The sequence below is a fragment of the Anomaloglossus baeobatrachus genome, chromosome 3, assembly GCF_048569485.1.
Source record: "Anomaloglossus baeobatrachus isolate aAnoBae1 chromosome 3, aAnoBae1.hap1, whole genome shotgun sequence".
NCBI lineage: Eukaryota > Metazoa > Chordata > Amphibia > Anura > Aromobatidae > Anomaloglossus > Anomaloglossus baeobatrachus.
In genome coordinates this window covers 406,439,275-406,465,801 of record NC_134355.1, presented here as the reverse complement: position 1 = coordinate 406,465,801, position 26,527 = coordinate 406,439,275, and the positions used below count along the sequence as shown (strand labels likewise).

Genomic DNA, 26,527 nt, shown 5'->3' with positions numbered 1-26,527 from the left:
GCGAACCTCTAGAGGCTCGAGTTTGGTTCGGTTCGTCGAACGGAGGCTGCGTTTGAGTTCGGTTCAGCGAACCGTTCGATGAACCTCTTGAACCCCATTGAAAACAATGTAATGCAATCACAAGCACATTAAAACACCTAGAAAACACCCTCAAAGGTGTCCAAAAGGTGACAAACAACTCACAAGACAACACAAACACATTTGAAAGTGATAAGGACAAATACTCATGCAAAAACAAAACATCTGGAGAGGAAAAAGAGGACGAGACACAGATAGAGGCATGGCATGCCCTTCTAAAATCATGTAAAACACAGCAAGGGGACTCCAAGCGGAGTCTCCCTTTTTCCAAAAATTGGGCCCCATAGACACCACTTCAGTGGCAGCACTTGTGCCCCAGTTGTACACTTCACAGGTACATTTGCAACAAGCACATTCAAAAATACGCCAGCCTTCACTGTCCCCAGGATGACACTGGGGTAGGTAGCAAAGTCTTTGCTGAACCATGACTTGTTCATCTTGGCTCGTTTTTAAAAACACAGCAAGGGGACTCGAAGCGGAGTCTCCCTTTTTTCCAAACATTGGGCCCCACACACACCCCTTCAGTGGCAGCACTTGTGCCCCAGTTGCAAACTTCACAGGTACATTAGCAAAAAGCACATTCCAAATCCACAATAATTTTTTCTCCCCAGGATGACACAGGGGTAGTAAAGTCCTTTTCGGATCCATGACTTGTTCATCTTGATGAAAGTTAGTCTGTCCACATTGTCACTGGACAGACGCGTGCACTTATCTGTCAGCACACACCCAGCAGCACTAAAAACACGTTCAGAGACAACGCTGGCTGCGGAACACGACAAGATCTCCAAGGTGTAAGTGGCCTCTCCTCCACCTCAACTTTAAAATCCAAAAAACAACATTCCTCTGAGTTGTCATCCCAATCGCACTTGCTTTCTCCCAGCTCTCAAGTCTCCACCCGCCCTGCAGAGTATAGTGTAACAGAAATGGTAGTAGTAGAGATGTCTACTACTTACCAGGGACAATCCGATGTGCTCCCTTATTTACGGACACGAACAACTGGAACAAAGGTAGATGATGGCCAAAAAAGGAAAATGCTTGAATGGATCTCAAGTGGTCCAACAAGTGCCCTCTCCGCCACCTCAACTACCACATCCAAAAAACACCAGTCCTCTGAGTTGTCATCCCAATCACACTTGCTTTCTCGCAGCTCTGAAGTCTCCAACCGCCCTGCACAGTATGGTGGAACTGAGATGGCTGAGTCCGCAGAGCTGTTCAGTCACACTATAGCCTGGGAATCAGAGGTCTGCTCCCAAGCTACAGTGAGTACAGAACAGGAAATGGTCTGCAGTGATGCCCAGAACCTTTGTGACTCTGATTCAGGCCGTGAGGACCAAGTGTCTGAGCATAATGTAGACCCTCATTCCCAAACTGTAATACCTGTTGGTGGAGACAATGAGGAACATACAGATGATGATGAGACGCAGATACCAGATTGGGATGACAACTTAACTATTCAGTCAGGGCAGGAAGAGGTTAGGTCTGAGGTTGAGGGGAGTGCAAACACAACGCTTGATGATGAAGTTCTAGATCCCACATACTGTCAACCCTCAGTCGGGCACTCGAGGAGGTCACCAGAGGCGATGGAGGAGGATGCAACTGACGATGAAGTTACCTTGCGCCTTCCTGGACAGAGTCGGAGTACTGGAAGCACGTCAACAAGTGCATCCTCAGCCATCAATCTGCCTCTGAGCACAAGTCGGGGTGGCTCTGCAGGTCGCATGTCCTCTAAGCCTTGCCTAGCCTGGTCCTGTTTTGACCTTGCAAAGGATCTCCCAAATCATGTGATCTGTAAAATTTGTCGGCAATCTATAAGTAGAGGCCAACACCTCACCAGTTTGACAACTTCTTCCATAAATCGTCACATGAATAACAAGCATAATTCCCAGTGGGAAGCTCACCGTGCTGCAATGCGGCCTAGCGGAGCGGGCCATCCACCGCCTGCCCCTTCCAGTGCATCCGCGCGCTATTCATATTCTATGACTGTGGGGGCAGCTGTCAGACCTGTTCTTCCACTCAGACCTTCCACCACTTTAACCACAACAGGCAGTTTGCTTGGTAGGTAGTCAGTTGGTTTGGAAGGGGAAACAAGTGCTGGTGTACAGCTCTCTCAGACATGGAGAGTACCAACTTTGGATGAAGGCAACATCATGTCTCTGCCTGCACTTTCCTCACAGACCTGCAGTTTTGCAGGGACACCCTACTCACCACCGTCTCCACACAGCAGCCAGATCTCGATCCCTCAGATGTGGACAAATAAAAGGCCATTTCCTCCGAGCCTTGACAAAGCTAAGAGGTTGACTTTATCCCTCTGTAAGCTCTTGGCAACCGAAATGCTGCCTTTCCACCTGGTGGACACAGGATTTTCGAGACATTATGTCCGTCGCAGTGCGCCAGTACCAGATGCCCAGTTACCACTACTTCTCCAAGAAAGGTGTGCCTGCGCTACACCAGCATGTCGCACACAACCTCACCGCTTCCTTGAGAAACTCTGTGTGTGACCTGGTGCATTTCACCACCGATACTTGGACCAGTAAGCATGGACAGGGGCGTTACATGTCGCTGACTGGGCACTGGGTAACTATGGTGCGAGATGGAGAAGGGTCTGCTGTACAAGTCTTGCCGTCCCCATGACTTGTGCGTCAATCCTCTGTATGTCGAAGTTCCTTCACTGGTTCTGCCTCCTCAACCTCATCTGGGTCCTCCACCTCCGCCCCAAGCCTGCCTGGTTAGGCCACCCAAGTTGCAACTGCGCACAAGGAATCCTGCACACCTCCTTACTATGCTGGCAGCAGAGCTCAATGGCATCAGGCGATCTTTAGCTTGAAATGGCTTGGAAATAAGAGTCACACAGCAGCTGAGTTGTGGTCAGCTCTGCGGTCCGAGTATCGTATATGTTTGTCTCCACGCAACCTGCAGCCAGGGAAGGCCATGTGCAACAATGCTGCAAACCTGGGTGCTGCCCTTCGCCGGTGCAAGGTGACACACGTGCCTTGTATGGTTCACGTGTTGAACCTTGTTGTCCAGCAATTTTTAACCCACTATCCCAGCCTAGATGGGCTTCTGCACAGGGCACGGTCACTCTCTGCTCACTTCCGCTTTTCAACCGCCGCAGCTGACCGACTTGCATCGCTCCAGAAGTCATTCGGCCCGCCGGTTCATCGCCTGAAATGCGATGTGCTGACACGCTGGAATTCGACTCTCCACATGTTACAGCGACTGTGGCAGCACCGCCGAGCCCTGGTGCAATACGTTATGACGTATAGCCTGGCCAACGAGATGCAGAGGTGGGGTAGATCACGCTGATGGAATGGTCTCAGATCAAGGACCTATGCACTCTTCTGCACAGTTTTGACATGGCGACGAATATGTTTAGCGCTGACAGTGCCATTATCAGCATGACAATTCCAGTCATTTACATGCTGGAGCACACGCTAAACACTATTCGGCGTCAGGGGGTACAGGAGTATCTCCAAATGAACATCGATGCCATGACTGTGCAACTGTAGCCTTGCTCCTTTTGGGCTTCAAACCTAGAAAAATGGCCAGAGCTCGCCACTTACGCCTTGGAGATTTTGTCGTGTCCAGCTGCCAGCGTTGTCTCTGAACGTGTCTTCAGTGCTGCTGGGTGTGTGCTGACAGATAAGCGCACGCGTCTGTCCAGTGACAATGTGGACAGACTGACGTTCATCAAAATGAACAAGTCATGGATCCAGAAGGAATTTACAACCCCTGTGTCATCCTTGGGAGAGTAAATGCTTGTGGATTTGGAATGTGCTTGATGCAAATCTAGCTGTGAAGTGTACAACTAGGGCACACGTGCTGCCACTGAATGGGTGGGTGTGTGTGGGGCACAATTTTTGGAAAAAAAGGGAGACTCCGCTTGGAGTAACCCTTGCTTACATTGTTTTTAAAAGAAGCCAAGATGAACAAGTCATGGGTCAGCAAAGACTTTATCTACCTACCCCGGTGTCATGCTGAGGACGGTTAATTATGGCGTATTTTTGAATGTGCTTGATGCAAATCAAAACATCCTGTTTGCAACTAGGGCCCAAGTGCTGCCACTGATGGGGTGGGTGTCTGTGTGGCCCAATTTTTGGAAAAAAAGGAGACTCCGCTTAGAGTAACCCTTGCTTGCTGTGTTTTTAAAAGAAGCCAAGATGAACAGAGCTGGGATCAGGAAAGACTTTGCTACCTACCCCGGTGTCATCCTGGGGACGGATAAGAATGGCGTATTTTTGAATGTGCTTGATGCAAATCTAGCTGTGAATTGTACAACTGGGGCACAACTGCTGCCACTGAATGGGTGGGTGTGTGTGGGGCCCAATTTTTGGAAAAAAAGGGAGACTATGCTTGGAGTCACCTTGCGGTGTTTTACATGATTTTAGAAGGGCGTGCCATGCCTATATCTGTGTCTCCTCCTCTTTTTCCTTGTCCAGCTGTTTTGTTTTCGCATGAGTATATGTCCTTGTCACTTTCCCATGTGTTTGAGATGTTTGTCACCTTTTAGACACCTTTGAGGGTGTTTTCTAGGTGTTTTTCTGTGTTTGTGATTGCCTGCCATTGTTTCCTATGCAGTTCGAGTTCGGTTCGTCGAACGTTCGACGAGCCGAACTCAAACGGGACCTCCGTTCGGCGAACCGACCTCGAGCCGAACCGGGACCGGTTCGCTCATCTCTATTGATTACGGAGCAAGCTGCAATTTTATGGACATTTCCTTTGCCCAGAAACATGGGATACGTTCTGTGAAGAAGACTATTCCTGTACAGATGGAGACTGTGGATGGTTCACTGTTAACCTCTGGACCAGTGGATCAGGAGACAGAGCCCCTGAAGGTTCTCCTGGGTAACAATCATCAAGAGAGACTGTCTTTTATGCTAATCTCTTCTCCCCATTTTCCCATCATCCTAGGATTGCCATGGCTGCAGGCTCAGAAGCAGATAAGTCCTGGGGTTTCAGTCTGTTCAGCCCCTAAGATACCCACACCAGTCTCCGAGCTACCAGCAATATACTGTGAGTATGCGGATGTGTGTGATAAGCGGAACGCTGACCAGCTTCCCCCCCCCCCACCGTCCCTATGACTGTCCAATTGAACTTTTACCTGGTGCTGAGATACCCTTTGGCAAAATTTACCCCCTGGCTGGACCAGAGTTAAAAGCATTGAAGGACTATATAGATGAAAATTTAGCCAAGGGCTTCATTCGCCACTCTTCATCTCCTGCAGGTGCACCCATCTTTTTTGTGAAAAAGAAAGAAGGCTCTCTTAGGCCCTGCATAGACTATCGGGAGCTCAATAAGGTCACAATCAGAAACTGTTACCCACTGCCTTTGATCCCTGAATTATTAGAAAGCGTTCGGCATGCAAAGATTTTTTCTAAATTGGATCTCCGTGGGGCCTATAATTTGGTCCGCATTAGACCTGGGGATGAATGGAAGACTGCATTCAGGTCATGCTATGGACATTTTGAATATCTAGTTATGCCGTTCGGCCTGTGTAACGCCCCAGCTACCTTTCAACATCTAGTTAATGATATCTTCAGGGATCTCTTGGATACATTTGTGGTGATTTATCTAGACGATATTTTAATCTTTTCTAACTCCACAGATGAACATCATAGACATGTGAGGATGGTATTGGAGCGCCTTCGACAGAACCATCTTTATATCAAACTGGAAAAGTGTGAATTCCATTGGACCGAGATTCAATTTTTGGGGTACGTAATGTCTTCACAGGGAATAAGCATGGATGAAAGCAAGACTCAAGCCATCAAAGACTGGCCAGCTCCCAAAATGTAAAGGAGGTTCTGCGCTTCATCAGGAACTTTTCTGAGGTAGTGTCATCTATCACACAACTTACCCGTAAGAAGTCTTTCACCTGGACGCCTCAAGACCAAGAAGCGTTTTCCCTTTTGAAGAATAAATTCACCTCAGCGCCTATCTTAGTGCATCCTAACCCTGAACTTGCCTTCATAGTAGAGGTGGATGCATCGGACTGCGCCATTGGTGCCATACTCTCACAGAGGACAGGTGAGAATAATGTTTTACATCCCTGTGCTTTCTTTTCCCACTGGTTGTGTTCAACGGAAAGAAACTATGACGTGGGAAATAGAGAATTGCTGGCCATTATTGCTGCCTTCAAGGAATGGAGACACCTTCTTCAGGGAGCGGCACAGCAGATAATCATCCTGACTGATCACCGTAATCTGGAATTTATCAGGTCGGCCAAATGCTTGACTCCTCGCCAGGCTCGTTGGAGCCTTTTCTCAAATCAATTTAGTTTTGTAATTTCCTATAGGCCTGGGTCACGCAATGGGAAGGCTGATGCTCTGTCTAGGATCTTCTCGACTGACACCATTCCATTCATGCCTCCTAAGACAATTCTTCCAGATTCCTGGGAGTGATTCATAATCAAGACTTACTCATCGACATCAAGGAGGCATATTCAGATTCCTTGCTAGCAAATCCTTCTGATGAAGTAAATCTGGTCTTCAAAAATGGTGTGTGGTTTCAAGGGCAACGTATGTACATACCTGAGGCAGTCAGATTGAGAGTACTGCGACTCGTTCATGATTCAAAAATGGATGGACACAGAGGAATTCTAAAGACTCAAGAGTTCCTTTCTAGTTTCTTTTGGTGGCCCACTTACAGAAGAGACGTTCAAAATTACGTTACTTCATGTGAAGTCTGTGCGAGATTCAAGATTCCACGTTCTTCACCTACAGGTCTATTACAGCCCCTACCTATTCCATCCCGTCTATGGGGTTCCATTGCAATGGACTTTATTGTAGAGTTGCCAACCTCCCAAGGGAAGAACACTATTTTGGTGGTGGTGGACCGTTTAACGAAAGCAGCTCATTTTATCCCCTGTGTCGGCTTACCCACTGCAAAACAGACATCTGACCTAATTATTCAAGATGTGTTCCGTCTGCATGGAGTACCAGATGAGGTTATTTCTGATCGAGGGGTGCAATTCATTTCCAAGTTCTGGCAGAATTTTTGTAAGGCATTAGACATCAAAGCTAATCTTTCTTCTGCCTTTCACCCCCAGACAAATGGACAAACTGAGCGGACCAACCAGACCTTGGAACAGTATCTCCGCTGTTTCATCTGCCATCTACAAGATGACTGGGTGGATCTACTCCCATTGGCTGAGTTTTCATATAACAACTCTCAGAGCGCCTCCACTAAACAGTCTCCTTTTTATGCTAATCTGGGCTATCACCCTAATATTCTTCCTCGCCTTCCCATAGATTCGCCCTTATCCGCTGTGGCTGACAGAATCTCTTCGCTACAGCAGAATCTTGATCTTCTATAGGAGAACCTGGGATCGGCTCAAGAGAGGTATAAGAAAGCAGCTGATAAGTTTCGTAAGCCTGCACCAGCCTTCAAGATACTTGATTTGGTCTGGCTATCAACCAGAAACCTTAAGTTGAGAATTCCATCATCTAAGTTGGGACAAAAGTATGTTGGACCTTACAAGATCACTAAGATTGTAAGTGCTGTGGCTTGTCATCTTCAACTGCTCAGAACTATGAGAATCCATCCTGTGTTTCACGTTTCTCTCCTAAAGGCAGCAGTACCTAATACATTTCCTGGACGTTCTCCTTCCCCTCCTGATCCAGTGTTAATTGATGGTCAGGAAGAATTTGTAGTGAAGAAAATCCTGGACTCAAGGTTGCACAGAAATCAGCTACAGTACCTGATTAGGTGGCAGGGCTACTCGTCGGAAGGCAACTCTTGGGAACCAGTCGACAATATCAATGCTCCCCGCTTACTCCGCCAGATCCATCAGAGATACCCAGACAAGCCTGGTCTGGGGTCGTCCAGTGGCCGTCCCTGAGGGGGGAGTAATGTGAGGTTCTGACTTTTTGCCTTGTTTTGTCATTTTGCTTTAATCTGTTTTTTTTTTTTTGTAGGCCATCTTGCTTCCTGTTCTGTTGCCCTCACTTTTGCCCTCAATCAATATGGATTCCTCAGCTTCTATGTTCCCGCCTTGTTCCCTGCCAATTACCTGCTTAAGCCATCTCAGCTGATGGACCAGTGCTTCTGAATCCTGTTAGCAGCCTGCCTGTAACCTGATCGCCTGAAGTCTTTGGAAGAACTACTTTTCTGCCATAGTCTGTTTTGGATCCCTGGAACTCGTGTTCACACAGGAACCCTTCTGCTCTGCCATGGACGTTTACAAGTACAGTAAGAGAGACTGAATTATACTTTGACACTTCTGCTGAACTTTGAGGATCCATTCCTGATTAATTTGTTCCCAGCCTCTGCACCCTGCAACTGTTTAACCCTTCATGTTTTGTGCACTTACTTGTATGAAGTAATACACGAACTGTTTAGCAAACCTGTGTCTGTGTTTCCCTTGTACCCTTGCACTAGACTATACAAACAGTATTTAACACCTTACACTGGAATTGTTTTGTAAACAGGAATGGTCAAATATACCTTCATCCAGGAACTCATTAAAAGCTACAGGAAGCGACTAGAGGCTGTTATTTTTGCAAAAGGAGGATCTACAAAATATTAATGTCACTTTTATGTTGAGGTGCCCATACTTTTGCACCGGTCAAATTTTGTTTAAATGCGGATTGCACATTTTCTGTTAGTACAATAAACCTCATTTCAATCCAGAAATATTACTCAGTCCATCAGTTATTAGATATATGAAACTGAAATAGCTGTTGCAAAAACCCAAATTGTTATAAAGAAAAAAGGTTAACAGTAAAAGGGGTGCCCAAACTTTTTCATATGACTATAAAATTTTGGATCACATTTATCCTGTGCTCTATGCTAATCACTTAAATTGGGGTTTCCATTTAAATTTCCAAATGACGTGATTCAGATGACAACCCTGACAAATCATTTTATTATAAGGAGACAGTAGTTGACTGTTGACTCCATCTGGCCTCTATTCAGCGGTGTCTGTCTTTTCAAAAGTGCAAAAAAAAATGGTGAACTGCAGTGTTATGAATGCTTAAAAAGTCAGACACTAACAGATTATAGGCTACAGAGAGTCCAAAATCACTCCTTATGCTTCAGTACAGTGAATGTTCACTCAGGGGGTTTGTATGAATTGCGGATTTTAAGGATTTACATGTAAATGCTGGTGTAAGCACTCAATATAAAGTGCAGGATAAATGTGAGCAGCTCCTTTCTACGATCTTTGGGAGGAAGAATGAACAAATTAACAGTATGTCAAGAATTGCTTTTATTTTAGTTTTTTATGCTGTTCACCATGCAGTATGAGTGATAAGACTGCTTTATTCTTCAGGTCTGCAAAGTTAAAGAGATACAATACATATCTTTTTTTATATTTTGTTACTATTACATACTAAAAAATACACTTTTATTACAAAGAAAAGTTTCTGCATCACCATATTTTGAGAGCTATAATATTGCTATATTTCTGCCGACAGCCATGTGAAAGCTTGTTTTTCCAGGATGAGTTGACGTTTTTATTGGTACTCTTTTTGGGCCCTTAATATTTTTTGAACGCTTTCTATTCAAATTTTTGGGAGGTAGAAAGAACAAAGAGCAATTCAGAAAATGTGTGTTTTTTTTTTGTTTTTTTTTTTAACATTGTTTATCATGTGGTAAAGTGATAAAACAGCTTTATTCTTTGGGTCAGTATGACTACAGCGATACTACATTTATACAATTTTTTTTATATTTTGCTGCTTTTACAAATAAACTATTTTATAGAAAAAAACAATTGTTTTTGCATCACTCTATTCTATGAGCTATAGCTTTTTTTATTTTTCCTATCACTTAACTTAGTGGGTGCTTGCATTTTTCAGGACAAGAAGCTGTTTTTAGCTAATCCATTTACATGGGACTTTTTGATTGCATATTAGTGACGATATGATGAAAAAAATTGTTTTTGACATACTTTTTACTTATCTTTTAAGGTGCTCACTAAAGGGGTTAAATATTGTGAATATGTGTACTTTTTTAGTTTTTTTTTTTGTTTTTTTTTTTTACATAAATATATATTTATTGGTATAAAAATTGTTAGTTTTTTGGTCTTTGTTTTATGTTTTTTCAATTTATTTCACATTTTGTTTTCACATTTTTTTTTAAACTTTTTTAAACTTTTTTATTTAGTCCTTCTATGGGACTTTAACTTTTATTAGTCTGATTGATGGTATAATACATTGCTGTGCAAATGCATGACAATGCATTACACCCGTCATCCTGACACTGACAGAACGTCTCTTTGACCTCTGGTTGCCATTGTAACAATCGACAGTCCGTGATTACATAGGGTGCCAATTAGCTAGGGGAGGAAGCCCTGGTCCTACATGATGAGTACTGATAGTTTCTATTAATTTAACCCCTTCACTGCATCCGAATTTTTTTTTTTTTTTTTTGCTCCCCTTCTTCCAAGAACCGACATATTTTATTTTTCAGTCAATCTTGCCATATCAGGGCTTGTTTTTTGTGGAGCTAGTTGTAGTTTCAAAAGAAACCATAAGTTTTACTATATACAGTTAAGTCCAGAAATATTTGGACAGTGACACAATTTTCGCGAGTTGGGCTCTGCATGCCACCACATTGGATTTGAAATGAAACCTCTACCACAGAATTCAAGTGCAGATTGTAACGTTTAATTTGAAGGTTTGAACAAAAATATCTGATAGAAATTGTAGGAATTGTACACATTTCTTTACAAACACTCCACATTTTAGGAGGTCAAAAGTAATTGGACAAATAAACCAAACCCAAACAAAATATTTTTATTTTCAATATTTTGTTTGCGAATCCTTTGGAGGCAATCACTGCCTTAAGTCTGGAACCCATGGACATCACCAAACGCTGGGTTCCCTCCTTCTTAATGCTTTGCCAGGCCTTTACAGCCGCAGCCTTCAGGTCTTGCTTGTTTGTGGGTCTTTCCGTCTTAAGTCTGGATTTGAGCAAGTGAAATGCATGCTCAATTGGGTTAAGATCTGGTGATTGACTTGGCCATTGCAGAATGTTCCACTTTTTTGCACTCATGAACTCCTGGGTAGCTTTGGCTGTATGCTTGGGGTCATTGTCCATCTGTACTATGAAGCGCCGTCCGATCAACTTTGCGGCATTTGGCTGAATCTGGGCTGAAAGTATATCCCGGTACACTTCAGAATTCATCCAGCTACTCTTGTCTGCTGTTATGTCATCAATAAACACAAGTAACCCAGTGCCATTGAAAGCCATGCATGCCCATGCCATCACGTTGCCTCCACCATGTTTTACAGAGGATGTGGTGTGCCTTGGATCATGTGCCGTTCCCTTTCTGCTCCAAACTTTTTTCTTCCCATCATTCTGGTACAGGTTGATCTTTGTCTCATCTGTCCATAGAATACATTTCCAGAACTGAGCTGGCTTCATGAGGTGTTTTTCAGCAAATTTAACTCTGGCCTGTCTATTTTTGGAATTGATGAATGGTTTGCATGTAGATGTGAACCCTTTGTATTTACTTTCATGGAGTCTTCTCTTTACTGTTGACTTAGAGACAGATACACCTACTTCACTGAGAGTGTTCTGGACTTCAGTTGATGTTGTGAACGGGTTCTTCTTCACCAAAGAAAGTACGCGGCGATCATCCACCACTGTTGTCATCTGTGGACGCCCAGGCCTTTTTGAGTTCCCAAGCTCACCAGTCAATTCCTTTTTTCTCAGAATGTACCCGACTGTTGATTTTGCTACTCCAAGCATGTCTGCTATCTCTCTGATGGATTTTTTTCTTTTTTTTTCAGCCTCAGGATGTTCTGCTTCACCTCAATTGAGAGTTTCTTAGACCGCATGTTGTCTGGTCACAGCAACAGCTTCCAAATGCAAAAGCACACACCTGTAATCAACCCCAGACCTTTTAACTACTTCATTGATTACAGGTTAACGAGGGAGACGCCTTCAGAGTTAATTGCAGCCCTTAGAATCCCTTGTCCAATTACTTTTGGTCCCTTGAAAAAGAGGAGGCTATGCATTACAGAGCTATGATTCCTAAACCCTTTCTCCGATTTGGATGTGAAAACTCTCATATTGCAGCTGGGAGTGTGCACTTTCAGCCCATATTATATATATAATTGTAGTTCTGAACATGTTTTTGTAAACAGCTAAAATAACAAAACTTGTGTCACTGTCCAAATATTTCTGGCCCTGACTGTAGTGTACTGGAAAACGGCAAATAAATTCCAAGTGTGGAAAAATTGCAAAAAAGTGCGATTGCATGATTCTTTTTAGGTATTTTATTCACTGTGTTCACTATATGGTAAAACTGATGTGTAAGTCTGATGCCTCAGATCGATACGAGTTCGTGGACAACTAACATGTATAGGTTTACTTTTATCTAAGGGGTAAAAAAAATCAGATTGTCCAAAAAAAGTGGCACACGTTTTGCGCTATTTCCGCAACCTGTAGAGCTCTCATTTTTTTAGGATCTATAGCTCAAAGATGGTTTATTTTTTTGCATCTTGAGCTGATGTTTTTAATGATACCATTTTTGCACGCATGCTACATTTTGATCGCCTGTTAAGAAAACTTAACTTTGGCATTTGGAATTTTTTTTGACGCTACACCGTTTACCGATCAGAATAATTTACTTTATATTTTGATGGATCGGGTATTTCTGAATGCAACGATACCAAATATGTATTTATTTATTTATTTATTTATTTATTTATTTTAATACTTTAATTTTCAATGGGGCAAAAGGGGGATGATTTAAACTTTTAGGTTTTTTTTATTTTTTTTTTTTTTTTTTAATTTTACTAGTTCCTCTATGGGGCTATTAGGATTAGCAGTCTGATTGCTCATTCTTTTCTCCCGATCAGAGCAGCACATGCTCATCTCTTGTAACCTTCAGTACTCGGCTGATTGTTACGGGACCTGAGTCATGTGAGCTACAGGAGTCATCACATGACCCTGTGCTACCATGACAATAATCGGATCCACGTGATCACGTCACCTGACTTCCGGCAGAGGCCAGTGAGTACAGCTTTACTGCGATTGCCATTAAAATGACACACATATTTTGACAGTGCCATTTAAGGAGTTAACAGGTATGGGTGGGTACCAATTCCACTCGAGCCTGCAAGGCACACATGTCAGCTGTACAAATCAGCTGACATGTGCGCGGATCTCCCCTGTCTGCCCGTGGCCGGTGGACATTAACACTATGACCGCAGGGACGAAATATTACTGCCCACAGTCGTTTAATGGGTTAAAAAAAATACTATGATGATTTTATATCTATCCATTTTAGTTGGGATAAAAGTTTTCCAACTATGATCATAGTCTTGCTACTAGGGAGCATAGATTGCAAAATTTGCACCAAGACATGAATGTGCACTGCACTGGCTGTAGGTCACATGAAACTACTGTACAGTACCTGGTATAAATAAGAAATTTCCCATAATGGTTATTATCAGGTTAAGATTTTGGCAGACAGTAAGCAGTCAACAAATGCTAAGAGATAATATTTATGCTACCTGCATTATGATTAACATAACAGAAAGTATTACCGTGTGAATACCAAGGCCATTAAGCATGTACAATACATCTTCAGTTGCAACATTTCCTGTTGCTCCATTTGCATAAGGGCATCCCCCAAGTCCAGCAGCTGCACAGTCCACGACACTAACTCCCATCTAAAAAGAAATGTGGAGATGAGATTATTCTTTTTAGGGAACAAATCATATATTAAGAAAAAGAGTACATTTTGGAAAAAAAATGAGATTAATTAAACATTTGTTTTTAAATCTTTAGTTTTTAAATGTTTGTTCCATAGAGGAGTCCCAGTATGTTGGCCTGGCGCTTCCATAATTATTTCAAGATCCTTATTCTTTCTGAATTTGTATTGAATTCAAAGGTATAAAACAATATCCGTCTAGTCTTTAAATGCCTGATATTTATTAATTTGTTTACATTTTTATCTCATCACTGGACTGGAATCACTAAGCATGTTCCTGGCCAATAGCAATGTACTTAACAGCTGCCATCTTCTTCTGTTCTCAGCATCACTTCAGTTGTTTTCTGCCTCTTGTGCCCTGTCAGATCGCTCCAATGTTTGCTGAGGTCACTTATCAATGTAAGTCTATGAAAGCCAGAACAACGTTCTCATAGACTTAAGCGGGCTTTACACGCTAAGAGATCGCTACAGCAATCTCGTTGGGGTCACGGATTTTGTGACGCACATCCGTCCGCTGTAGCGAAGCCGTTGCATTTGACACCTATGAGCGATTTTGCATCGTCGCAGAAACGTGCAAAATCGCTCATCGTCGACATGGGGGTCCATTCTCAAATATCGTTACTGCAGGAGTAACGAAGTTGTTCCTCATTCCTGCGGCAGCACACATCGCTCCGTGTGACACCGCAGGAACAAGGAAGCTCTCCTTACCTGCTTCCTGGCCACAATGCGGAAGGAAGGAGGTGGGCGGGATGTTCGTCCCGCTCATCTCCGCGCCTCCGTTTCTATTGGGCGGTGGTTCAGTGACGCTGCAGTGACATTAGTGTGACGCTGAACGAACCGCCCCCTTAAAAAGGAGGCGGTTCGCCGGTCACAGCGACGTCGCAGGGAAGGTAAGTATGTGTGACGGGTCCAGGCGATGTTGTGCGACACGGGCAGCGATTTGCCCGTGTCGCACAACAGATGGGGGCGAGTACGCACGATGGCGATATCGGTACCGATATCGCCTTGTGTAAAGCGGCCTTTACACACAGAGATTGCAACCATTAGCTCTGACTTTCGATCAGTTAGAAGCTGTAATCTCAAGATGTCTAACCGAAACAAAAGTGGCGCCGACAAGAGCAGAAGATAGTGACTGGTAGTTATATTGCCAGGGGGAGGAAACATGCATTAGGGATTCCATTCCAGTGGTGATATAAATAAAAATCAATTGAGTGGTGTTTTCAGAAACTACAGATAAAAGAAGCAGGACTTTAAAGACCATCAATTTATATAATGTAACATTGAAATATAAGACCAGACCATTTAAATTTATAATCAAACTTGTTACTTGTATTGCATATTTAGAAAGGGTTGTACACACACCTGGTGTAACGTCGAACAGTGGCCAAATGTATTCACATTGAGCTAAGCTGCAATGCTAAACTCTACTTAGTGACTACTGTTCTTAGCTGGATACTGCAGAACAGCTATTCAAGAGCTGAATAAGATATGTTCTGCAGCACTTTGAAGTAACAACTACGCATTGATTATCATTGTATTTTCATCCAGCCACCCTACAGCTTGTCATATCTGTGTGGGAGTGTGGGGTCTCAGACCCCTACTCTTCCAATATTGATGACCTGTCCTACCGAAAATTTATTTTAGACACCAGTGCTTGTAAAGTATGAAATCAATTTCTATTTGACATGGAAATAGACAAAAAAGCATGCCTAGTAACCTTTACCCAGCTCCTCAATGGGCATTTTCATCAAATATAACATAGAACAAATATAACCTAGATTAAATATAACCTAGAACAATTCATACAAACCATACAGTAAGTAAATAGTTAACAACTTGTGAAAAACATAGGATGCTGAACATTTTTTTTTTACAAAAAAAAAATGTGCCTCACATTGTGACATGGTGTTTGTATGACGTGGTGCTATGTACCAGCAAGCATCAAAAGAGGTGGTGGCACAGCTAGACCTGGGCCCGACTGTTTAACACCTGTCTGCTGAATATATACTGATGTACAGACCTAGGAAGTGGCCACACCACCTAATTTACTTAGTACGAGAAATTGAAACAAAACAAAAGAAAAATGGGCCAGCACAACTGTTCGTATAAGTGTAACGTGCTGGTACATATTCAGACTGTGGCCATTAGCACACATATAACCAGAGTAAAAAAACAATGCCTAAAAACCCTACAGTAAGGAAATAATAATGCATGTTAAAACAGAGGGTACTTAGCATTTTTTGGATAAAAAACGTAAAAGCTATTCATACGTGACAAGTAGCCGAGCATCCCAAGATACTCGTGTACTCGGCCCGAGCACCGAGCCCAATGTTATCCTATGGGAAACCCGAGTATTTTTATGAAATAAACCCCCCGGGCAGCATGTAGAAACCCTAAAAATGTCACAAGTAGAGATGAGCGAACCGGTCCCGGTTCAGCTCGAGGTCGGTTCGCTGAACGGAGGTCCCGTTCGAGTTCGGCTCGTCGAACGTTCGACGAACCGAACTCGAACTGCATAGGAAACAATGGCAGGCAATCACAAACACAGAAAAACACCTAGAAAACACCCTCAAAGGTGTCCAAAAGGTGACAAACAACTCACAACACAACACAAACACATGGGAAAGTGACAAGGACATATACTCATGCGAAAACAAAACAGCTGGACAAGGAAAAAGAGGAGGACACACAGATATAGGCATGGCACGCCCTTCTAAAATCATGTAAAACACCGCAAGGTTACTCCAAGCGGAGTCTCCCTTTTTTCCAAAAATTGTGCCCCACACACACCCACCCCTTCAGTGGCAGCACTTGTGCCCTAGTTGTACACTTCACAGCTAGATTTGCATCAAGCACATTCAAAAATACGCCGTTCTTATCCGTCCCCAGGATGACAACGGGGTAGGTAGCAAAGTCTTTCCTGATCCCAGCTCTGTTCATCTTGGCTTCTTTTAAAAACACATCAAGCAAGGGTTACTCCAAGCGGAGCCTCCCTTTTTTCCAAAAATTGTGCCCCACACACCCACCCATTCAGTGGCAGCACTTGTGCCCTAGTTGTACACTTCACAGCTAGATTTGCATCAAGCACATTCCAAAATACGCCGTTCTTATCCGTCCCCAGGATGACACCGGGGTAGGTAGCAAAGTCTTTCCTGATCCCAGCTCTGTTCATCTTGGCTTCTTTTAAAAACACATCAAGCAAGGGTTACTCCAAGCGGAGCCTCCCTTTTTTCCAAAAATTGTGCCCCACACACCCACCCATTCAGTGGCAGCACTTGTGCCCTAGTTGTACACTTCACAGCTAGATTTGCATCAAGCACATTCCAAAATACGCCGTTCTTATCCGTCCCCAGGATGACACCGGGGTAGGTAGCAAAGTCTTTCCTGATCCCAGCTCTGTTCATCTTGGCTTCTTTTAAAAACACATCAAGCAAGGGTTACTCCAAGCGGAGCCTCCCTTTTTCCCAAAAATTGTGCCCCACACACCCACCCATTCAGTGGCAGCACTTGTGCCCTAGTTGTACACTTCACAGCTAGATTTGCATCAAGCACATTCCAAATCCACAAGCATTTACTCTCCCCAGGATGACACAGGGGTAGTAAATTCCTTCTGGATCCATGACTTGTTCATTTTGATGAACGTCAGTCTGTCCACATTGTCACTGGACAGACGCGTGCGCTTATCTGTCAGCACACACCCAGCAGCACTGAAGACACGTTCAGAGACAACGCTGGCAGCTGGACACGACAAAATCTCCAAGGCGTAACTGGATAGCTCTTGCCATTTTTCTAGATTTGAAGCCCAAAATGAGCAAGGCTCCATTTCCAAAGTCATGGCATCGATGTTCATTTGTAGATACTCCTGTATCATCCTCTCCAGCCGTTGACTATGTGTCAGACTTGTTGTCTCTGGTGGCCTTGCAAAGGAGGGTCTAAAAAAATTATGAAAAGATTCCATAAAATTGCTGTTACCAGCACCAGATACGGTCCTACTGGTACGTGTAGACTGTTGAAGATGACGAGACTGTCCCATGTTTGTCAAGTTACAACTGGGAGATTCACTCCCTGCACCTGCACGGTTGTTTGGTGGAAAAGCGGATCTAAGATCGAGTAACAGCTTCTGCTGATACTCCTGCATACGTGCGTCCCTTTCTATGGCTGGAATTATGTCACAAAATTTGGACTTGTACCGGGGATCTAATAGTGTGGCAAGCCAGTAGTCATCATCACATCTAATTTTGACAATACGAGGGTCATGTTGGAGGTAGTGCAACAAGAAGGCACTCATGTGTCTTGCGCAGCCATGCGGACCAAGTCCACGCTGTGTTTGTGGCATAGAGGTGCTAACCGTTCTTTCTTCCTCTGACATCTCCCCCCAACCTCTTTCAACTGAAATTTGACCAAGGTCTCCCTCATCTGCTGAGTCTTCCATGTCCATGGACAGTTCGTCCTCCATTTCTTCATGTCCTCCTGCACCTTCCTCAACATCTCGCCTGCTACCATGCGCCCTTGTTGATCCCTGTCCCCCATGCTCCCATGCCTGGCGCCTTGGTGATGATGAACGTCTGGACCTTGGTGATGTTGTGTCTTGCGCATATGAATCCTCCTGTAGTTCATCCCCTTCCTGTTGTCCCACCCCCTGACTCCGAATAGTGTTTAGCGTGTGCTCCAGCATGTAAATGACTGGAATCGTCATGCTGATAATGGCATTGTCAGCGCTAAACATATTCGTCGCCATGTCGAAACTGTGCAGAAGGGTGCATAGGTCCTTGATCTGAGACCACTCCATCAGGGTGATCTGCCCCACCTCTGCATCTCGTTGGCCCAGGCTATACATCATGACGTATTGCACCAGGGAACGGCGGTGCTGCCAGTCGCTGTAACATGTGGAGAGTTGAATTCCAGCGTGTCGCCACATCGCATTTCAGGCGATGAACCGGCAGGCCGAAAGACTTCTGGAGCGATGCAAGTCGCTCAGCTGCGGCGCTTGAACGGCGGAAGTGAACAGACAGTTTTCGTGCCCTGTTCAGAAGGCCATCTAGGCCGGGATAGTGTTTTAAAAATTGCTGCACGACAAGGTTCAACACGTGAGCCATACAAGGAACTTGTGTCACCTTGCCCAGGCGAAGAGCCGCAACCAGGTTTGCAGCATTGTCGCACACGGCCTTACCAGGCTGCAGGTTGAGTGGAGACAACCATTTATTAAACTCGGACCGCAGAGCTGACCACAACTCCTCAGCTGTGTGACTCTTATTCCCAAGACATGTCAAGCTAAAGACCGCCTGATGCCGTTGCGCTCTGCTGCCAGCATAGTAATGAGGGGTGCATGATTCCTTCTGCGCAGTGAGAACGCTGGTGGCCTGACCAGGCAGGCTTGGGGCGGAGGTGGAGGACCCAGATGAAGTGGAGGATGCAGAAGCAGTGGCGGAACTTGGACAGACAGAGGATTGACACACAAGTCGTGGGGACGGCAAGACTTGTGCAGCAGACCCTTCACCATCTATCACCATAGTTACCCAGTGCCCAGTGAGCGACATGTAACGTCCCTGTCCATGCTTACTGGTCCAAGTATCGGTGGTGAAATGCACCCGTTCACACACAGTTTCTCAAGGAAGCGGTGATGTTGTGTGCGACATGCTGGTGTAGCGCGGGCACACCTTTCTTAGAGAAGTAGTGGCGACTAGGCATCTGGTACTGGGGCACAGCGACAGACATAAGGTCTCTAAAATCCTGTGTGTCCACTAGGCGGAAAGGCAGCATTTCGGTAGCCAACAGCTTACAGAGGGATAGAGTCAACCTCTTAGCTTTGTCATGGGTCGCAGGAAGTGGCCTTTTATTTGACCACATCTGAGGGACAGAGATCTGGCTGCTGTGTGTAGACGGTGTTGAGTAGGGTGTCCCTGGAAAAATGCAGGTTTGTGAGGAAAGTGCAGGCGAAGACATGATGTTGCCTTCATCCAAAGTTGGTGCTATCGATGTCTGAGAGAGCTGTACACACTCACTTGTTTCCCCTTCCAAAACAACTGACGACCTACCAAGCAAACTGCCTGTTGCGGTTACAGTGGTGGAAGTTGTGGGTGGAAAAACAGGTGTGATAGCTGTCCCCACAGTCCTAGAAGATGACGAGCGCGCGGATGCACTGGAAGGGGCAGGCGGTGGATGGTTCGCTCCGCTAGGCCACATTGCAGCACGGTGAGCTTCCCACCGGGCCATATGATATTTATTCATGTGACGATTCATGGAAGAAGTTGTCAAACTGCTGAGGTTTTGACCTCTACTAAGAGAACCCTGACAAATTTTACAGATCACATAATTTGGGCGATCTTTTTCTATGTCAAAAAAGGACCAGGCTAGGCAAGGCTTAGAGGCCATGCGACCTGTTGATCCACCCCGAATAATGCTCAGAGGCACAGTGGTGGTTGAGGATGCAGTTGTAGACGTGCTACCAGTACTCCGACTCTGTCCAGGAAGGCGCAAGGTAACTTCGTCATCAGTTGCATCCTCCTCCACCACCTCTGTTGACCTCCTCGAGTGCCTGACTGTGGGTTGACAGTAGGTGGGATCTAGAACTTCATCATCAATTGTTGTGTTTGCACTCCCCTCCCCCTCAGACCGAGCCTCTTCTTGCCCTGACCGAATATTTAAGTTGTCATCCCAATCGGGTATCTGCGTCTCATCTTCATCAGTATGTTCCTCATTGTCTAAAACCACAGGTGTTACAGTTTGTGACAAAGGGTCAACATTATGCTCCGAAACTTGGTCCTCACGGCCTGAATCAGAGTCACAAAGGTTCTGGGCATCACTGCAGACCATTTCCTGTTCTGTAGTCACTGTAGCTTGGGAGCAGACCTCTGATTCCCAGGCTATAGTGTGACTGAACAGCTCTGCAGACTCAGCCATCTCAGTTCCACCATACTGTGCAGGGCTGATGGAGACTTCAGAGCTGGGAGAAATCAAGTTTGATTGGGATGAGAACTCAGAGGACTGGTGTTTTTTGGATGCGGTACTTGAAGTGTCTGAGAGGGCACTTGTTGGACCACTTGAGATCCATTCAAGCATTTTCCTTTTTTGGCCATCATCTACCTTTGTTCCTGTTGTTCGTGTCCGTAAAAAAGGGAGCACATCGGATTGTCCACGGTAAGTAGTAGACATCTTACTTTTGCTGGTAGATGGTCTATCTTCAGCAGATGATAATGGAGCTTTGCCACCTTCCCCACGGACAAAACCTTTTTTGCCTTTTCCACCACGCCTCTTCCCCTTTCCACCAGCATCTGTCATTTTGCCACTCATGTTGATTGCGACAAGATTGTGGACTGAAAATGTGGTAGTAAAAATTGAGAGGTGGTGTAGATTGCAGTGGTGGTCTAGCTTTATTAACAGCAGAATAATAAAGAATAAATATCCCTGACAATGCAACTACGGCCCTTAAACTGGCAGCAAAAATTGCTAGTATAATGGCTTAGTTATAATGAGTTGGAGTGTGCAATGCAAGCAGAGGTGCAGCAAATGTCTTTGCACTAGTGGGACTATAGCAAAGTCCAATAGCCACGTTTAGGATGCCACTAGGTACACTGAGTGTTTGCTAGTATAATGGCTTAGTTATAATGAGTTGGAGTGTGCAATGCAGGCAGAGGTGCTGCAAATGTCTTTGCACTAGTGGGACTATAGCAAAGTCCAATAGCCACGTTTAGGATGCCACTAGGTACACTGAGTGTTTGCTAGTATAATGGCTTAGTTATAATGAGTTGGAATGTGCAGAGGACAGGAGGGTACAGTGCCAGGATTGTGGGGCTCTGGGTAGAGGAAAGGAAGCCTGCCTTTCTATTCCCTCCTAATAGGGAAATGCAGGGAGGAAATCCCTGACCTTTGCTACACAGACGCTGTCGCTGTTTTCAGGACCTGTCACCTATGGCTCTGACCCTGCCGGTTTGAGCCCTCAAAAGGACTGATAGAAAGTGCTATCCCTAAGCTGTCTAGTGCTGTGTATGGAGCGCATACAGCTGTATCAGCGATAGGACAAAGGACGGAGCTGCGACAGTGATGTCTGACACCAAAGACGCAGAAGAGATAATGGCGTCCTGGAGGAAAATGTCCGGTTTTATAATGCAGGGACATGTGACATGGACATCCTATCACACATGCCGTTGCTTCTCTGGCTAAAAGTCCACTTAGCTGTGTGTGTGTCTGGGATTGGCTGACATGCTGGCCCGCCCCACAAGACGCGCGTGCTTAGGGAAGGAAGACAAGGAAAAAAAAAAAATGGCGATCACCATTATAGAAACAGCAGTGATCTGAAGGCGCTGTTCCCGCACACTATACACTGAAATGTCATAATAGTGTGATTCACAGAGTGACTTACACTATTACAGCGGAAACCAAGCTAGGAATTAGCTGTTTTTTTTGCTGCTAGAACCGTTTTCGAACGTTTCTAGAACTATCGAGCTTTTGCAAAAAGCTCGAGTTCTGGTTCGATCTAGAACAGGCCCCAAAATCACTCGAGCCTAGAACTGGAGAACCTCGAACCGCGAACCGCGCTCAACTCTAGTCACAAGTCTCAGAAGAGTGCTCAAATGACATCAGCATGGGGAAGACCCCTTGAAGCATTTATCACTCAAAAGTCACAGCTGTGAACAATTTTGTCCGAGTTTTACGCCATTTTTACGGACTCACCAGAAAACCTTCCAAAATGACACCAAAATGAATTTTCATGGTGGAAATGTTAAGGGCACATACCCAATAGTGAGATAGAGCTGGTGTATGTTACTTTTTGAGATTACATGAAAGATTTTACGTGAAAACATTGTGTGGCACTCCGATGTCCAAAACGCACGTTTTGTGTTTTTTACTAGCAATGTCGGTCTTTTTTTTTTCTTTTTTTTTTCATTCTATCTCCCTCAGTCCGTCGGTCGGTCTCTCTCTGTCTTGTCTGTCCCCCTCTCACAGTCTGTCGGTCAGTCTCCCCCTCTCTCATACTTACCGTTCCCCGATCACTGCCGTGGCGCTGCACAGCTGTTCACTAAACTCCGCCACCGCTCCTGACACCTCCACACAGAAACTGAGGTGAGTAGCGCGATCAGCTGAGCTGTCAGTCAGGTAAGTCACGGCCAGCGGTGGCCGCGAGTGACCTCAGTGACAGCTCAGCTGATCGCGCTACTCACCTCAGTTGCTGTGTGAAGCTGACAGGAGCGGCGGTGTCTTCTGCAGCTCCGGTCACTTTCATGCAGCAGAGCTGGAAGCGACGCTGGACTATCCTGGATTACGCCGGACATGGAGGGCTTTTTGGGGCTTATTAAATTGGTTACGAGGGAATTGGTTTGTGTTTTTTATTTCTAATAAATGATTTTTTCAGGTGTGTGTGTGTGTGTGTGTGTGTGTGTGTGTGTTTATTTACTGTAACCTACAGATTAATCATGGAAGGTATCTCAGGGAGACGCCTGACATGATTAATCTAGGATTTAGTGGCAGCTATGGGCTGCCATTCACTCCTTATTATCACGATTTGCCAACGCACCAGGGCAAATCGGGAAGAGCCGGGTACAGTCCCAGAACTGTCACATCTAATGTATGTGGCAATTCTGGGTGGCTGCTGACTGATATTGTTAGGCTGAGGGGCTCCCCATAACGTGGAGCTCCCCATCCTGAGAATACCAGCCTTCAGCCGGATGGCTTTATCTGGCTGGTATTAAAATTGGGGGGACCGCACGCCGTTTTTTTTTTTTAATTATTTAATTATTTATTTCACTGCGCAGTATACACACACCCACCGACTGCTGTGATTGGTTGCAGTGAGACACGCCCCCACACTGAATGACAGGTGTCTCACTGCACCCAATCATAGGCGCCTGTGGGTGGGCAAAGCAGGGAATACGATATGGCTGTGTGCAGAGCACAGCGCGCCCGCCGGTATAAAGGCTCGGTCACGCTGTGCGGGCCAGCCAATCACTGCAATTCCACAATTAACAGGGCTGTGGCATTGCAGTGGTCTGCCAGCCAATCCCTGCATGAGAGCTGGCTCTCAAAAGAGCGCCAACATGCAGGGATGAAGACCACGAGTAAAGCACGAGTATCGTGAAAATACTCGGTACCCGCCGAGTAGCCCGAGTACAGTGATACTCGTGCGAGTACCGAGTAGTGACAAGCGTACTCGCTCATCACTAGTGACAAGGTTTACCCAATAAGGGTGTTCACAACTCTGGTAACTCAGTATAACTGGAGATGCTTCTATGCTTTTTTGATAAAAAAAATTAACTGAGTAAATAAGTAGCCTATTTTTTATGTGTTCCTATTTTATGTGACGCCCCTGGACTATCAGGTCGTCACAAGGTATTGCACAATCTGTCCTCCCATGCAGTATCCACCTCCCTTCTTGGTTATGGGTCCTCAACTATATGGTGTTGCCTATATCAACTAATCAAATCCTTGGTACACTCCGCACCACACCCACCAAACACACCAGTGAACGGCTTGAGTGTAATAGAGTGGCCCATCTGGGGGTTGGTGAGGGGAGGTCAGGAGTGTCAGGACCAGGGAGTTGTGTTTTGGAAGTGAGAGAGGAGGTCAGGAGCAGGACTCCTAGGAGACTAGGTGGCAAACGGTGGTCTGGGCCTAGAGGAGCTGGACTTTAAGTCGCAGGGGATCGTGGCAAGGGGCACGGATCTGTCGAGGAGGACAGCCGGCAATCTTGGACCATCACTGGGCTGGGACCAGGGCACGACGGGGTACGTGGACCCTAGGTCAGGGAGTAGCCTCAGGCAACCTGACAATTTACCCGAAGAGAACGGAGCCTTCAAGATCCGCTCTTCAACCGCTCCAAAATCGGGGTACTAGCGTAACACGGGAGATAGGACTTTCCACTAAAAACGGTCCAGAAAATCCCAAGCATGAACCCTGAGCGCAAGCTCCCACACTTAGCCATAGTGGGTAACGAGACCCAGCAAGTTCCATACTACCAGGACCAACAGAGAAGTAAACTTAGTGCCAGGAGGCAGGTCACCGGATCACCAGGCAGCACCATTGGGGACGGGACCCGAACTAAGCTCCCTACAGCGGCAGCGGTATACTGACCTTTGGTTTATCCAGTTGTCAGTGTCAGCTTAATGGACTGAGTGAGTACGCAAGTGACCTTTTTGCATCCAACGGAACTCCCCCACCATCACTGAGCCCCGGGGTATTCCCCCTACCCATGGAGGGTCACAACACCTGGCTGCCCCATTCATCAACCCCAGGTACTCCAAACTGCAGCGGTGGTACTCCTAATTACCACATACCATGGGTGGTGTCATGAACTCTAATACATCCCCTGTAAATACCCTCTTCATCTGAGTGGCTGCATGACCCCCAGGGTTCGGAGACCCCTCGAGCCACCGCGGACTGGATCCGAGCAGCTCAGCTGCTGGCACGGGGGTGACACATTTACTTACCATAGGGTTTCTATTAGTGATGAGCGAAACCGTGGATATTCGAGTTCGTTGACTCAACACGGATAAAAAAAAAATCAGGTCAATGGGGATGAGAAGTTCTAGGCAGTAAAATGGCTGTAGTAAGTGCTAAGAGGGTACAAATGGAAGTTGAATGGTAGTAAGAGCAGGATAGTTATACATACTGTGTTTTCCAGAGGATCACACTGCAGTCAGATTCTCTTCCAGGCTCGCATATTAAGGTTCATCAATATTCCCTGTTTCCCCCACCCACCCTCTGTGCCAGTATCTGTGATTGGTTGCAGACTACTATGCACATCCCTCACCCTTTGTCCGTTTCTGTGATTGGTTGTAGTCATGTAAAAAAGAAATAATTTAAAAAAATGACATAAGCTCTCACCATATTTTGATAGCCAGCGCGGGTAAAACAATAGCTACAAGCTGCACATCCCACCTGTAAGCTTTACCATGGCAGGATATCAAAATACAGGGGATTCCATGGTGGATTTATTAAAATTATTTAAATATATTATTTTAAAAGAGGCGTATGAACCCCTCATTTTTTATGAATAGCCACGGTAAAGCAGATAGGTGGGGGCTGGTATTATCAGGATGGGAGAAGTCATGGATATTGGCCCCAAAGCTTAACAATATAAGTCCTCAGCTGCCCAGAAATCGAACATCACATTAGATGTGCCAATGTTGGAGCTTTACCTGGTTCATCCCGATTGCCCTTGTGCATTGGCAATTGGTGTAATATAAGGGGTTAATTACAGTTGTGATTTGACAAAAAAAATCGCAGCTGCCACCAAACCCTGGTTTAGTAGTAGGAGGCATCTGAGACACCCCCATTACTAATCCTGTTAGTGAAAAGAAATAAAATACAAATACATAAAAATCCTTTATTTGAAATAAAATACACAAACTGTCTTTCACCACTTTAAACCTCCAAAACACCCTAGCAGATCCGACATAATCCATATGAAGTCCCACAACGATCCTCAGCTCTACTACATCCAGAGGCTGCAGAAAGGGAAAACATGTCCACTGTCTGCTGGTTTTGGGAACTACTGGCAGCTGAGGGAGACCTGACTTTGAGCAGGTGAAGTCAATGAGTTCACCAGAGGTGAAATCCAGGCTCCCTAGCTGCTCTTAGTGAAAGTGCTGCTGTGGAACACAGACAGTCTGGCAGTCAGGTCACACTGGGGGGCTTCCCGCTGCCCACAGTGAAAGTTGAAGCCGCTGTTGGACTGTTAGAAAGTGAAAGTGATTACCAGACTGCGGTACATGGTTGTGTCCGACAATCCGGCAGCACTTTCAATAAGAGCAGCAGGGGAGCCAGATGTGACCTCCGGTGAACCAACTGACA

General features: G+C 45.3%; 1 protein-coding gene across 2 annotated transcripts in view; it reads right to left on the bottom strand.

Annotated features, from left to right (window-relative positions):
- HMGCLL1 (3-hydroxy-3-methylglutaryl-CoA lyase like 1) overlaps positions 1–26,527 on the bottom strand; it is a 199,066-nt gene that overhangs the window by 30,245 nt on the left and 142,294 nt on the right. Inside the window, exons 9-10 of one of the 2 annotated variants that reach the window (XM_075340298.1) lie at positions 13,575–13,700; positions 9,278–9,348 (exon numbers count right to left, since the gene is read on the bottom strand). In XM_075340298.1, coding sequence (XP_075196413.1) covers positions 9,343–9,348; positions 13,575–13,700 — 132 coding nt within the window. In that variant the 3' untranslated portion in view covers positions 9,278–9,342. Of the gene's footprint in view, positions 1–9,277; positions 9,349–13,574; positions 13,701–26,527 lie in introns of those variants that run through there. The other variant, XM_075340297.1, reaches the window with a different exon arrangement.